The following is a 14,341-nucleotide window of genomic DNA, read 5'->3' on the forward strand; positions in this document are numbered from 1 at the left end:
TGGCAAAAACTCCAAAATCAAGAGAAAAGTAATGTGTTCCTCAGAAAACCTGAGCACTCCATGAAGTGACAGCTCAGTCCCTGTTCTGGTCATTTCAGAACCTGCTGTTGCCAAAAAAGCATCACCAGCTACACACAGATCCCACAGTCAGGTGTTTGAAATTACCACTTGATTCCCAGTGAAAATCAAGCACAACTGCGTGTTCAGCTGGTCAGAGTGGAAAATAAAAAGATGTTTTGTCATTATCTTAACGTAGTAAAATAAAGTAGTTGTGTGAAAGGAGAAGAAATAATTCCTTCACTGAGCAGTTTCTTTAAAAATACATTGTTCATATTTCAAGGCAGAAAAGGATTTGTTCTTCAGAAACTCTGCAATAAACACAGAAACACTAAAATAAACAGGGCTGAGTCGGGGGAAGGAGGGAAAAGAATGGAGCTGTAAAAGGCAGGGAGTTCACTCCCATGGATTATTATTTAGCAGTAACTCTGCCCAATAATTTAACACTAACTGTCCAACAAGATCCCAAACGGCATAAAAAGCAAGAATTGCTTTGTTCCAAAAGCTAGGGAGCAGCAGCAGCCAATATTCACAAATGTTTGCAGAGCATGGAATTTCAGGTGGAGTCTCCAGGGCTGTGCAGATCTGGTGTGGCTCGGGGGCCATCAGGTGGGTGAACAGCCTCAGAGCACCTGGAATGCAACACCTGGAGGGCTGTGGAGCTCTGGATGATAGCAAAAGGGTTTTAAAATCATGGGGATTTAGGGTTAAAAGGAAAATAAGCTTAGTAGGCCCTGGAAAAATAAACACCCTAAGTACATGAAGAACTTGTACTTGCTAGAACTGTACCTGTGTAGCCAGTACATGATTAATGATATAATTGTTAGATGTGATGATTGTTTAGTAATTAAATATAATTACTGTTTAATCATAAGAATAATCATGAGAAACTGTGGTCAGGGGCCTAAGAAAGATCATGAGAAACTCATGTCAATGTATACAATAGAACAATATAAGCTTAATAATTAATATGTGAGTTATGTAAGGGTAGAATATAAAATAGGTTCAGCTCGAAAGCCGTGTTGGAGTCAGATTTGGGTCTGGACCCCTGATTCCCAGAGCTCATAATAAAAGTTCCTGCAGATAATCATATCCCATGATTATGTGTGTTCCTGAACACTGACATGGTGTCTCCACAAGAAGTTTCTAAAGCCAAAAAAAGTGTTTCAACTCGGGCAGGAATCTCCACTGGATTATTCTTCCTAAAATTGTGCTCTAAACCGTGGGATTTGTCCAATGGCAAAGGAAATTTGGATATACACACACTGAATTTATCCCCAGAATGATCAAGCAGAAAAGACTTAATTTTTTGTGAGGCAGAAAAATCCTTTGCAGAGCTGGGATATGGATGGAGCTTCAATTTCTGCTAAAGCCGCTCTGGATATCTTGCAATGTCACTGTGACAGATTTAACTGGTGACCAGCTGGGGTTAAAACAGAACAATGGATCCACCAGAGTGTCAGTCCTGGTGAGCATAAAATCAGAGACGAGCAGAGCTGCAATTTTAACCCTTTAAAACACAACTCTCGGGTTCCAGAAAGGCACTCCCAAAAAAATCCCTGAGCTGGGTGACTTGCTGTGACCACACAGGCCAGCAGAGCTGGCTGGAGGCCACCGAGGTGGCAGGGCCAGGTGAGTGCTCACCTGAGCAAACGTGTCTGCTGCCTCTTCCGGATGGAGGGGTTGGACTCAAACACGTGAGGTCGCTTCCTTTTCTTCCCCGTTGCCACGGCAGCAGCTGCTGCCATCCCCACAGGGCCTGGAAATGAAAGCACAGAGGGACAGTCAGCACCAGCAGCTCAGCGGGGACATTGCCACCGTGCCCCCCAAACCAGGAATGGGTGCCCAGGGTGGCCCCGGCAGAGCCAAGTGACACAAATCCCTCCCTGAGCTCTGCTCTCCAGCCCTGCAGTGGAAGCTTCATCCCCCAGGCTGGTGAATCCCAGCTCAGTCCTGGGTGGGAGTCACCTATTTCAGCCTAAAGTTTTCCCTACACTCACAGAATTCTGTATTTCATCTTCCAAACATACTGAAAAATGCCCAAGACTGAATAATTGAGGAGATCCTGGTGGCTGGGAAGAGGAAACCAGGCAAAGCTCCACAAATCCTGTTTGGACACCTCAACTACAGCATCAGGAGTCTGAAGGTTTCCTGAGGGATTGAGGACCTGTTCTAATGGGAAAGAAATGTAAAATCCAGAGATCCCAGCAGTGTCCTAGCAGGGAAAGAAATGTAAAATCCAGATAGGGAAAGAAACGTAAAATCCAGAGATCCTAGGAGGGAAAGAAATGTAAAATCCAGAGTTCCCAGCAGTGTCCTAGCAGGGAAAGAAATGTAAAATCCAGAGATCCTAGCAGGGAAAGAAATGTAAAATCCAGAGATCCCAGCAGTGTCCTACCAGGGGAAGAAATGTAAAATCCAGAGATCCCAGCAGTGTCCTAGCAGGGAAAGAAATGTAAAATCCAGAGATCCTAGTAGGGAAAGAAATGTAAAATCCAGAGTTCCCAGCAGTGTCCTAGCAGGGAAAGAAATGCAAAATCCAGATAGGGAAAGAAATGTAAAATCCAGAGGTCCCAGCAGTGTCCTAGCAGGGAAAGAAATGCAAAATCCAGATAGGGAAAGAAATGTAAAATCCAGAGGTCCCAGCAGTGTCCTAGCAGAGTCTTCTGAAGACCACCCAGGCCTGAAAATCCTGACTCTGGCAGTGGGTTGTTTTGTACTATTGCATTTGTATTTTTAATTATCCTAGTAAAGAACTGTTATTCCTATTCCCATATCTTTGCCTGAGAACCCCTTAATTTCAAAATTATAATAATACATGGAGAGGGGGTTTACATTTTCCATTTCAGGGGAGCCTCCTGCCTTCCTTAGCAGACACCTGTCTTTTCAGACAACCCAGACAACTACACATTCATAACCTCAGTTCTATCATTCAATTTTAGGAGCTTTTTGTACGACCTTTTGGGAGTGCTCTTTTGGGAGTTAGCATCTGTCTTTTTAGCCCAGAAAACCTAAAGTTCTCAGCCACCAGGGTTCCAAGAGCCACTCCAAGCATCACCAGGAGGTGGTGGTGGTGGTGATGATGATGATGGAGCAGCCCCGGGCTTTACCTGCAGCCGCCAGGTGAGCGGTGACCTCGTCGGCGGCCGTGGAGTTGAGGATGTCGGAGTCGTCGTAGGAGGTGTCCTCGGGCGAGGAGGGCGAGTCCTCGTCGGCGCTCAGCATGCTGTGCTCCGTGTAGGTGGCCACGTGCACCTGCTGCACCTGCTGGGCCACGGCGTGGGCCTCGATGGTCGCCATGTGCTCTGCCTGGGTCACTCCGTGTTCTTCCATCAAGAGTCACTGGCAGAGGGGACACAAAGCTGGGACACAAAGCTGGGACACAAAGCTGGGACACAAAGCCGTGAGCACCAGGGACAGAGATCACCTCCCCCCGGAAAATCCAGAGCTTCCCTCTGGCTGCCCTGGGACCCTCGCAGGGGTCAGGAACCCATGGACAGAGCCCCAGAGACACTGGCTGTGATCTCTGTTCATGGAAAAGAGTTTTCAATCTTACAGGGTGAATTACCAGCTCTGAGTGTTTGATATGAGTAATAATTAAGTGTGGCACGGGTGCAAAAGGAAAATTTTAGGATTCTAGATTAAGAGTCCAAAGCAGGACAAGATGGAGGAAATTGGGTGTGCCTTGTCCTTTTTCTCCTTCTTCATGCCCTCCATGTCTCACTGTGGTGTTGGCATTTTTCTGTTGCTTCAGGCTGGGGACACACTGTCCAACGTAGGTGACAGATATTGGCACATTATTGTAAATCCAGCCCAGGGAGTTTCTGGTATTTAATGTTTGTAACATCCCACTGAGGGCAGAGCCCCACACGCTGCCCTGCAGGACAGAGCTGGGCAGGGCAGCAGAACATGTGAGAGTAAAACAGAATAAACAACCTTGGAAGCAGCACAGATGAATTATCACTTCTGCTTTGGCAGCGAGGCTGACAGACAGAGACTTTCTACAACCTCGGGATCATCAATACCTCAGATTCTGACAGATGTCTACAAGAGGGAAATAACTGCCAGGAGCCAGGAGAGGAACTTTAGGTTCAAGGGATTGGAAAAATCCACACTTCCAAGCTGAGCACAGCGCCCAGACACCGTTATCCCTGCTGGAGACAAGGTCCCCAAGGACCCTGCAGCTCTGAGATCGTCCCTCACCCGCACGTTGAAGGGTCAGAGCTGGCACTTGGTTTTGCCACATCAAGTTCCAGCTTTCAGGGAAGAGTTCTGAGGGTGGCACGAAGTCTCCTCTGACCTCAATAGCTCAGGACACAAACGAGGATGCCAGTACAGAATCCCAGGATCACAGAGGATGGAAAAGACCTCTGAGATCATTGAGTCCAACCTTTGCCCCCTCCCCAGATCAGAGCACCGAGTGCCACATCCAGTCCTTGGACACCTACAGGGACGGTGAGTCCACCACCTCCTTGGGCAGCCCCTTCCAAGGCCTGACAACCCTTTCCATGAAGGAATTTTCCCTAAAATCCCCTCTGGCCCAGCCTGAGGCCGTTCCCTCTGCTCCTGTCCCTGTTCCCTGGAGCACAGCCCGACCCCCCGGCTGTCCCCTCCTGGCAGGGACTTGTGCAGAGCCACAAGGTCCCCCTGAGCCTCCTTGGCTCCAGCTCAGCCCCTTCCCAGCTCCCTCAGCTTTTCCTGCCTCTCCAGACCCTTCCCAGCTCTGTTCCCCTCTCTGGACACGCTCCAGCCCCTCCAGATCTTTCTGGTCAGGAGGGACCCAGAGTCCAGAAAGAGGCAAAGGCATCACAACCCAAGCACCAATATCACAGAAAGCTGATTTATTTAAGGTGTCCAGTGGTAAAGCACTGAGGAAAGCAGCAGCTGACAGAGTCAGCAGGGCCCTGGACCACACACTGGGAACAGATCTGTGCAGAAGGAGCAGGATGGGAGGTGCAGGGATATTTTCATTCTTTGCCTGCTGTACATTTGTGGAAAAGAAAAGGCACATCCCTAAGATATTTTCAAACAGGGGAATTAGAACTTCAACCCTTAAAAAGGATTCCCCAAAGGGAAAAAGAGCAGAAAGAGGTAAGCATCTGCAGGGAATAAGAAAAATAAACAAAAAAAGGTTCTGACCTTGTAAGTACAGTCATGGAATTACAGCTCCTGACTGAATCAGATCACAGAATGCCATGAGGGGTCAGAGAGACACGAGAACCCAAAGCATTCTGTCAGCAGGGTTATTTTGACCAAACAAAAAGGAGGTTGTATCCAGGTGGGAGTCAGCCTCTTCTCCCAAGCCACAGGACAAGAGGAAAAGGGTTCAGGTTGTGCTGGGGGGGTTTAGATGGGATTTTAGGGAACATTTCTTCTCCAAAAGGGCTGTCAGTGGAACAGGGAAGTGCTGGAGTCCCCATCCCTGAAGGGATTTAACAGACCCTGGGGACATGGTTAGTGGTGGGACTGGCAGTGCAGGGGAAGGGTTGGAATATTCCAGCCTGAGGGACAGCAGAATTGTTGTTGTGAGACTGTCACAAACCTACTGAGGCTACAGCTACAGCTAAATCAGCTTCAGGCTCCCAATCCTCCCAAAAAAAGCCACTGGAGTCTGATGTTGCTGTTGTCCAACCCTGTTTACAACTTGGGTTGTAATATTAGAACCATCCAAAAATAGCAGGAGTTCGAGCAGTGCCAGTGAGGAAGGGACTGAGATGCTGAGGGACATTGAGACAAACAAAATTTCTGGTGGAGAAACAATCAGCCCTAACCTCCTTCCACAAAACTCACACTGCCATCACCACAGAAGAGCAGGTGGGAAAAAATATTTCAAGTAAATCCTTATGGACCAGCTTAACAGATTTCCCAAGACACCAAGCTTTTCCTGAAAGGGGACATTGCTGCTTCTCTTACTATTAAAATTTTAAAAAAACCCATGGAAAAAAATGTGATCAGAATATGACTGATAGAGCACAGTGACTTTAAGATCAGGAGACAAGATCCCAAGGCAACAGATGAAACCAAACCTTGCACTCAAAGGCAACCTACACTTAATGCCACCAACACTGAAACCTTGGGAAGCCATTCCCATATTCAAATTATTCCCAAAAAGGATTCCTGACACAAGCCAGGCTTGACTGGCAGGTGAAGGTGTCACCAAGCTGGCCCAGCCAAGCATCCCTGTGACACATCCGAAGGGTGGGGCTTGGGTTGGAGCAGGGATCCAGGCACAGGGATGAAAGGAAAGCTGTTCCCTTTGTCCTTTAGAGATGAGCATTCACCACTGCAGAAAAGGAACGCTGATCCCTGGTTTTCTCCCAAAATAAGAGCGATTTCAGGAGGAGGGAAAGCCTGATGACACGGTGGTGATTGCAAAGCCATTTCCTGGCAGCCGTGGTGTGGTCCAGAAGGTTTGGATGACAGCCAGAAGTAGTTTTAAAGTCATTTAAAGTGCTTATAAAAAATATGAGGATTAACTCCCTCTCATCACACAGCGCAGTAGCTTCACTGAGTGTGTCAGGGGTTCTTCTGATGTCCTGTCAGCCCTGACCAGCGGCTGTTGACACCATGGCTGGAGGAACACCAGAAGCAGAAGGAAACAGCAGAGCTGCACCACTCAAACCACCAGAAAACAACAGGAACTGGTCGTAAACCCCATAATTACTACACCAAATTTAAATCCACATGGATTGAAATGAAGGTCTCTGTGGTGTGATTGTAACAAGTCAACAACTCAACCCCCCCACACACCATCCTCTACCATCACCATCCAGGTTAATGGGTGCTTAAAACTGAGTCCAAAATAAAAATTCCACACTAGGAAAAATCATGAGGAACAGCAGCACAATGGAAAAACCCCCTTACACAGGCAGGGACTGGAATTATTTTAAACCTTTATCCCACTGAAGAGGTTTTGCTTCAGATGCTGCAGGAGACACGACTGAGACTGACTGAACCAGGAGATGAGCATTTATCCTCTGCAGTGTTATATCATGGTGCCATTTTTACCAACTCAGCCCACACCTCATTAATTTGAAACCCTGCTCAGATCAGCAATAAATAAAAAGAATCGCTGGGTCTCGCTTCTTTGGTGGTTTAAATAACTTTGAAAGGAAGCAAAATGGGAATTCTGGGGAGATTTTGAGAGACCTGCTTGCTCTGCCCTCTCGTGAGCATGAGAGGATCCCTCCTAGGATCCAACCATGAAAGGGAATCTTGGGGAATGCAGGGGTAAAATTTTAAATGAATTTGGGTAATTTAGATCAGATGTAAGGAAGAAATTATTCCCTGTTGTCCAGAGCAGCTGGGGCTGCCCCTGGATCCCTGGAATGTCCAAAGCCAGGCTGGACAGGGCTTGGAGCACCCTGGGACAGTGAGAGGTGTCCCAAAGCAGGGAACAGCACTGGGAGGGATTTAAGGTCACTTCCAACCCATTCCATGATTCCAGCATTCTGAAATAGGGTGGGAACAACCAATGGCATCCAAAACAGCAAATATAAGGATCTTGTGTTCAAACTGATCAATCAGCGTGATGTTCTTACAAAACTTGCTTCCTTGCTAATTATCCTGATTGTCAGAATTCAGCATTCATATTTTCATATTGAGAGTGAGTCATTCTGGGTGGAAAACCAAACGGGAGAAGTTCCCCTGCATTCTGAACCAGCATCAACATGAAAACAAATACATTTCACAACTAAAACTAAAAATTTATAACTAAAACGCAGGAATTAGCAAACCCCCCCAGCAAACAGAGAGATTAGCTCCCACACAGCCCGCTGAGGGTGCACAACCTTTCCCAACCAAAGGTTTTGGGAAGAAGGAAATCCCATCCCAGAAATGAACATTATTGGATGCCTGTTCCCAGCTCAAGCAGCAGCTCTGCCTTCTCTGCAAGGGGTTGGTAATTACAGGAGAGGAAAAAGAGAGGACCAAGGAAAACATATTCTGAAAGCTCAGAATCCTCTTTACAAGCAATCAATGTCCCCAGTTAGTTTAACAGACAAATTAACGAGGTCTGGGGACTGTCCCTGTTCTCACTTCAGGCTGGTCAGGTCATGGACCTTCTCCTCTTCCCAAGGATGAGACTCAGGAGAAGATCTGCCACCCTCCAAAGGCTTTCAACCACTGAAAAGATGGAATCATGGAACAGCTCAGGTTGGAAAAGCCCTCTAGGATCACCAAGCCCCAATTGTTGTCCCCCTGCACTACCAAGGCCACCACTAAACCCATCTCCTGGTGATGGACCCACCCAAACACACAGAGCAGGACACAGGTGGGGCCTCGTGGCCTGCAACACTTTTGTAGATTAAGGCTTTTCACATCCTTTTCCCCAAAATCATGCCTTGTACTCAGCAAAAGATGGAGAAAGGAAGAGGCAATCAATGATGTGGTTGCTCGGTCAGCTCAGGGGACATCAGATGCTCCTGGGGTTTCTAATTTATTTTGGTTTAATTTGCTTTGTTTTTTTTTTAAATTAAGTAATTTAAAGGGCTTACTTGAGAGGGTCAACCCTACACTCTCAGGAATAATCCCTCCGGTTTGTTTCCTGGTTGCTTTCAAAGGAATGAAAACACTCCTGGTTTTCCTTTCCCAAATAATTTTCTGTTTGATCTCTGCACTGCAGTCAGCACCAATTCCTTACTGACAAACCCTGCTCCACACAGGAGCTCAGCATGGAGACTTTGTCTGGCACTACATGGGAATCTTGAAAAAGAAAGAGAAAATCTGGCTCAGTATTCAAGCTGATCCCACTCCTGCTTTCACTTTGGGGAAATCCTGCTCCAGGTGTTTTCCAGAACACCTGCAACACCTCCTGCCTTTCTTCTGCTCTTCCTGCAAAGCTGACAAGCTTCTGGAGTACAAGGGATTCAAATCTCTACCATCAATAAGTCGCATTAAACAACATCACAGTGGCACTTTTGTCCTGGGAGGGGCTGCAGAGCTCCTGTGATCCACACTGGGAGTTCTCCGTGGTGTTCACCCTTCCCATGCACTTCTGCAGGAAATCACCCCTAAATCAGGTTCTGGCCACTCTTTGCTGTTCCCTTTGCTGGGAGGGAGCCGTGGTGATTCCTCACTACTGCTGCTTCAGCTCCATGAGCCACGGAGCAAGGCTGGAGCAGTTTCCAGCAGTTTCCCAAGGTGCTGCTGGTGGCACCCAGGACTTCCCACCTGCTCCTGCTGAGCTGCTTCCTCAGTCCCAAGAGGGTAAGGGAGACCCCACTTCCATTTATTTCAAAATCTACCAACTGTTTGTGGCTTCAACTCCTCCTCCTCCTCCTCATTGCCACAGCACCATCAGCACCACTGGCAGCTCGTGATGGGGAGGGATCAAAAGTACCTTTGATGATCTGATGTGAAGGAGATTTTTCAACTGGGTCACACTTGGTGGATTCAATCAGATTAAAAAGCACTTCCTCTGCACTTAGTGCTCAGGAATGTGTTATTTAAAAAGCTGTTCCAAACTTCTGGCTGCGTGTCTCCATAAACTCCAATTTCCCTGCAGAGGCAGCTTGGGATAATTAGTAAGTGAAAACTGATCTTAGCAAGAAATCAATCACTGGCCACTTACTAATAAAATCAAATCCTGTTTGAGTGGAATTATCCCTTTGCAATCGTCCAGTCCTGCTTTTCCAGTCCTGACACAAGACCTCTGCAGTTTTTCAGGAGAGCGGGTACATCCTGGTTTATCACCTGCAGATTTCTGACACATCACATTCTGATGGTCACAACCACAGAGAGCCAACCTCATCTGGGAACAAACACAAATCCAGGGATGTATGACACGATTTTCAGCTGTGACTGAAATCAGTGGTCAGCCTCCTAGTCTTGAGGGATTTGTGTCTCCCCTCCGATGAGAATGGCCAGAAACGAGCTGGTTTTGGTGGCTCCTGGCACGGTCTGGCTTAGAGGAGCTGCTGCCAGCCGAGGGGAGGATTAGAGGGCAACCTTTAAAAAGAAGGAATGGCCACTCCTGGTGCTGTCCTGGCTCTGTTCCTGCTCCATCTGGGCCAACCTGGTAGCTCATCCGCCTCCCAGCCGGGGTGCAGAGCTCCCTCACGGCGTTTCCTGACAGCGCTGCTTAAGAGAGAAATCAGAGATTTCCAGGAGAAATCCAAGAAATCCTGGCAAGGAGCTCTGTGCCAGCCAATTCCAACAGCACCAGCATCTGGGAGAGCCCAGGAACGCCCCCCACTCCCAGCACCGAGCCAGTCCCAGACCTTCTCCTGGTCTTTTCTCCATGGGGACAGGAGAAAGAAGATGTCCAGGTGTCCCTAGAGGTAATTCCAGACTCTCAGTCATAGGGATGCAGCTCTTTCCATGGTTTCCACGTTGCATTGGCATCTCTCACTGGGTAGATATTCATAAATTCCTATTTAGGGTGAATTTGACACCCCTCCTGTATAAAACTGTGCCTAGAGGGAATCACCCCTGCGGGGTTAATAAGCAAACACCACCATTCACCAGGATAAGCTTGATTAATATCTCACTTATTACCACAACTCATTGAAAATGCACTTTTAAATACCAAAATCCCATTTTCCACGGAAAGGAAAAAAATGCTCCCTTGCTCACAGGGAGAATTTTGAGGCCTACACCTCAACCTGATAAAAATCAGCTTATTTTCCTCCAGTGAAGCACCTGCCCCTCCGGAAGCTGCTCAAGGTTTTGGATTGGAAAGACTTTCCAGGACTGGAGACACTGGCTCTTGTCAGCAGCACAGCTGATACCAGGCACAAAGCGAGATAAGACACTCCAGTTTATTCCCTTCCTATCAAGATTGAAGTGAACATCTTATTTACGTGGCTGACACAGATACGGTGACTCAAGCAACAACATGAACCAGCTCTCGTTCCACAGCGTCCTCCTGTGGCATAACATTAGTAAAATGATCCTTTTAATTAGCATGGGGAACAAAAAAAAAACAACCAAAAAAAAAAAAAAAACCCTAAAAAAACCCAAAAAATCCCTGTGCTCTTGGTCTCGGAAATCAAATGGATTCTAGCAAACAAAAACCAAAATTCCTTCTGTTGACGCCTCTCTTTGTCACATCTCGCATCAAAAAGCAGAGAAATCCCCCTGCAGGAAAAAACTTCCCTCTGGAAAAGAAACAAACAGGATTTCACGGGTATTTATTAGGATAATAGCTCCTACTTGCTGCCCAGAGCTGCCACTGGGTGATGTGATAGGACACATCACCGCAACGTGACTCGCAGTGGGTCCTTTTTGCAGCTAAATTTCATATATTTAGCACCAAACACCAGCAGGAAGCCACGGGGTAAACACAAGAAGAGGTGGATTCCTCTTGACATCTTCTCAAGCTTTGGCACCAAGAAATAATATCCCGGTGGAACCAGCCCTCCCCAGGAAAGAAAAGGACACATTTTGCACTCAGAAACCCCACGGGAAGGGCACCACCACATCGCAGCCTGTGGAACCCAAAACTGGAAGTGAAACTGCACCGCACAGGATGGAATTCTCCTCTGGCATTCCCGTGCTTGCCCCAGGCTCTGCAGCTTGCACAGGAAGCATTTGGGGTGGCTCCTCCTCACCAGTAGCACCTTTTTCCCTAAAATCTTTTTCCAGGATGTGTGGTCTGCCACAAGTTTAGGAACCAGAACACGATAAATGCCGTTCTCTGAGGTAATACTTTGCCACCTTACACACCCTTGCAAAATCCTAATTTTAACCTATTTTCCTCAGACCTGAAGAACCCAGGAGTCGTTCTAACAGCGTGAAGTGAGTTCCTCATCTTTACTCAATTCAGCTCTTTTAATTAACAGGCAAAAGTGGTTTTTTAAGAATTCCTAACCCCACAAGCAGAGGCTGCTGTTTGGTGCTGGCTGAAGCATTCCTGGCTTGGCACAGCCCTTGGGATTACTGCTGGAAAAGATGGAGCGTGGCCCTCGCTGGCTGCTGTAAGGTGCAAATGTTCTCGGTTTTAATCCTCTTTTATGGAGAGAGAGGATTAGTGGTTATGCTGGACTACCACAGGAGAAGAGAATGGCAGTGGGTGACACGGACAGGTTTGAGCAAGAGGGTGGGAATGAGGAATTCCTGGCTGGGCTGGGATTGCCAGAGCAGCTGGACCTGCCCCTGGATCCCTGCAATGTCCCAGGAAGGACTGGAGCACCCTGAGATCATGGCAGGTGGCCCTGGAATGAGCTTTGAGGTCCCTTCCCACCCAAACTGGTCCAGGATTCTGGGATTTGGGACACTCAGGATCCATCCTGAGGGGTTTTTATGGAAAATGGGGATAGAAAAGAGAGGGAAAGGGAAGGGAGACCCTTCATGGCTTCCTGAGATTCCAAGTGAAGCCCCTGGGTCCATGAATTTCTTGGAGAGGAGATGGATCCAATGTCAGGCTGGGAGAGTTGGGAATGTTCTCCTGGAGAAGGGAAGGATCCAGGGAGAGCTTCCAGCACATTCCAGGGCCTGAAGGAGCTCCAGGAGAGCTGAAATTTGGGAAAAGCCTGGAGGGACAGGACCCAGGGAATGGCTCCCACTGCCAGAGGGCAGCCAGGGATGGGAGATTGGGAATGAGGAATTCCTGGCTGGGCTGGGATTGCCAGAGCAGCTGGGGCTGCCCCTGGATCCCTGGGATGTCCAAGAGGGTGGGGACAGAGATGGCACAGCCTCGCCCGATGCTCCGGGGTGGGAAGGATCACCACGTGTCCAGCATGGACCAGCTCTGTCCAGCCTTGGACAGAATATCCCCAGTTGGAAAGGATCCACAGGATCATCGATCCAGCTCCTGATCATGCACAGACACCCCAACAATCCCAGTCTATCCCTGAGAGAGCTGCTCAAACACTCCTGGCCGTGCCCGTTCCTTGGGGAGCCTGGGCAGCGCCCAACACCCTTGGAAAAGTTTTCCCTGATATCCAGCCTGATCTCCACCCTGACACGGTTTAATACCATTTCTTCAGGTCCTGTCCCTGGTCACTACCACAGGAGAAGAGAATGGCAGTGGGTGACATGGAAAGGTTTGAGCAAGAGGGTGGGGACAGAGATGGCACAGCTTTGTCCTGATGCTCCAGGGTGGGAAGGATCACCATGTGTCCAGCATGGACCAGCTCTGTCCAGCCTTGGCTCCAACTGGGAATATCCCCAGTTGGAAAGGATCCACAGGATCATCAATCCAGCCCTTAGCCCTACACAGACACCCCAATAATCCCAGTTTATCTCTGAGAGAGCTGCTCAAACACTCCTGGCCGTGCCCATTCCTTGGGGAGCCTGGGCAGCGCCCAACACCCTTGGAAAAGAAGTTTTCCCTGATATCCAGCCTGATCTCCACCCTGACAGTTTAATACCATTTCCTCGGGTCCTGTCCCTGGTCACACAGGGTCTCCTCCAGGCTGGACAAACCAAGTCCCCATAGCTGCTCCTCCAGCCCCTTCCTCATCCTGAGTCCCTCCTTTGGACACTCTTATAATTCATCTTATAAAATTAAAAACTCTTTTCCATAAACAAAAACTAAAAACAATGTCTCTCAAAGCTCTATACAAAAAAGTTCCTAACCCCCTACCAAAATCCTAAGCCTTCCAAAACAGCAACAAAAAAAAACCCCTAAATTCCCACACCTTTGTATCTTTTTTCTATCGTGGTGCCCAAAATTACAACGGATCACCTGAAGGACTCAGTCCTCACATGGCATTATCTCAAGACCAGCACATGGTAAGAACAGCCAGTACAGCCCTAACCACGTTGAATTATCAAACTTCCACCAAAAGGGCAGCCTGGCCACCCCTTCTTGAAGTTCAAGTGGTTCAAGAACGCGTCTGCTTGGCAAAATATGCACTTGAGGAGGAAAAACTCCCCAGAAAATCCACTGGGAACTAATGAACATAAGGACTTGGAGCTGCTGGAGCAAATCCACAGGAGGCCCCGGAGCTGCTCCAGCCCTGGAGCCCCTCTGCTCTGGAGCCAGCCTGGGAGGGCTTGGAATGTTCCCCTGGAGAAGGGAAGAATCCAGGGAGAGCTTCCAGCACATTCCAGGCCCTGAAGGGGCTCCAGGAGAGCTGCAGAGGGGCTGGGGACAAGGATGGAGGGACAGGACCCAGGGAATGGCTCCCACTGCCAGAGGGCAGCCAGGGATGGGATCTTGGGAATGAGGAATTCCTGGCTGGGCTGGGATTGCCAGAGCAGCTGGGGCTGCCCCTGGATCCCTGGAATGTCCAAGGAAAGGCTGGACACTGGGGCTGGAGCAGGTTGGGACAGTGGAATGTGGTTGGAATAAGATGAGCTCTCAGGTCCTCTCAGCCCAGACCATTCCACAATTCCA

The 14,341-nt window shown here is 48.4% G+C and overlaps 1 protein-coding gene across 1 annotated transcript in view; it reads right to left on the minus strand.

The window, feature by feature from the left end:
* NRF1 (nuclear respiratory factor 1) overlaps positions 1-14,341 on the minus strand; it is a 63,167-nt gene that overhangs the window by 41,914 nt on the left and 6,912 nt on the right. The window contains exons 2-3 of the mRNA XM_077783724.1: positions 3,168-3,399; positions 1,702-1,816 (exon numbers count right to left, since the gene is read on the minus strand). Coding sequence (XP_077639850.1) covers positions 1,702-1,816; positions 3,168-3,390 — 338 coding nt within the window. The 5' untranslated portion in view covers positions 3,391-3,399. The remainder of the gene's footprint in view (positions 1-1,701; positions 1,817-3,167; positions 3,400-14,341) is intronic.

The sequence above is a fragment of the Lonchura striata genome, chromosome 5, assembly GCF_046129695.1.
Source record: "Lonchura striata isolate bLonStr1 chromosome 5, bLonStr1.mat, whole genome shotgun sequence".
Taxonomy (NCBI): domain Eukaryota; kingdom Metazoa; phylum Chordata; class Aves; order Passeriformes; family Estrildidae; genus Lonchura; species Lonchura striata.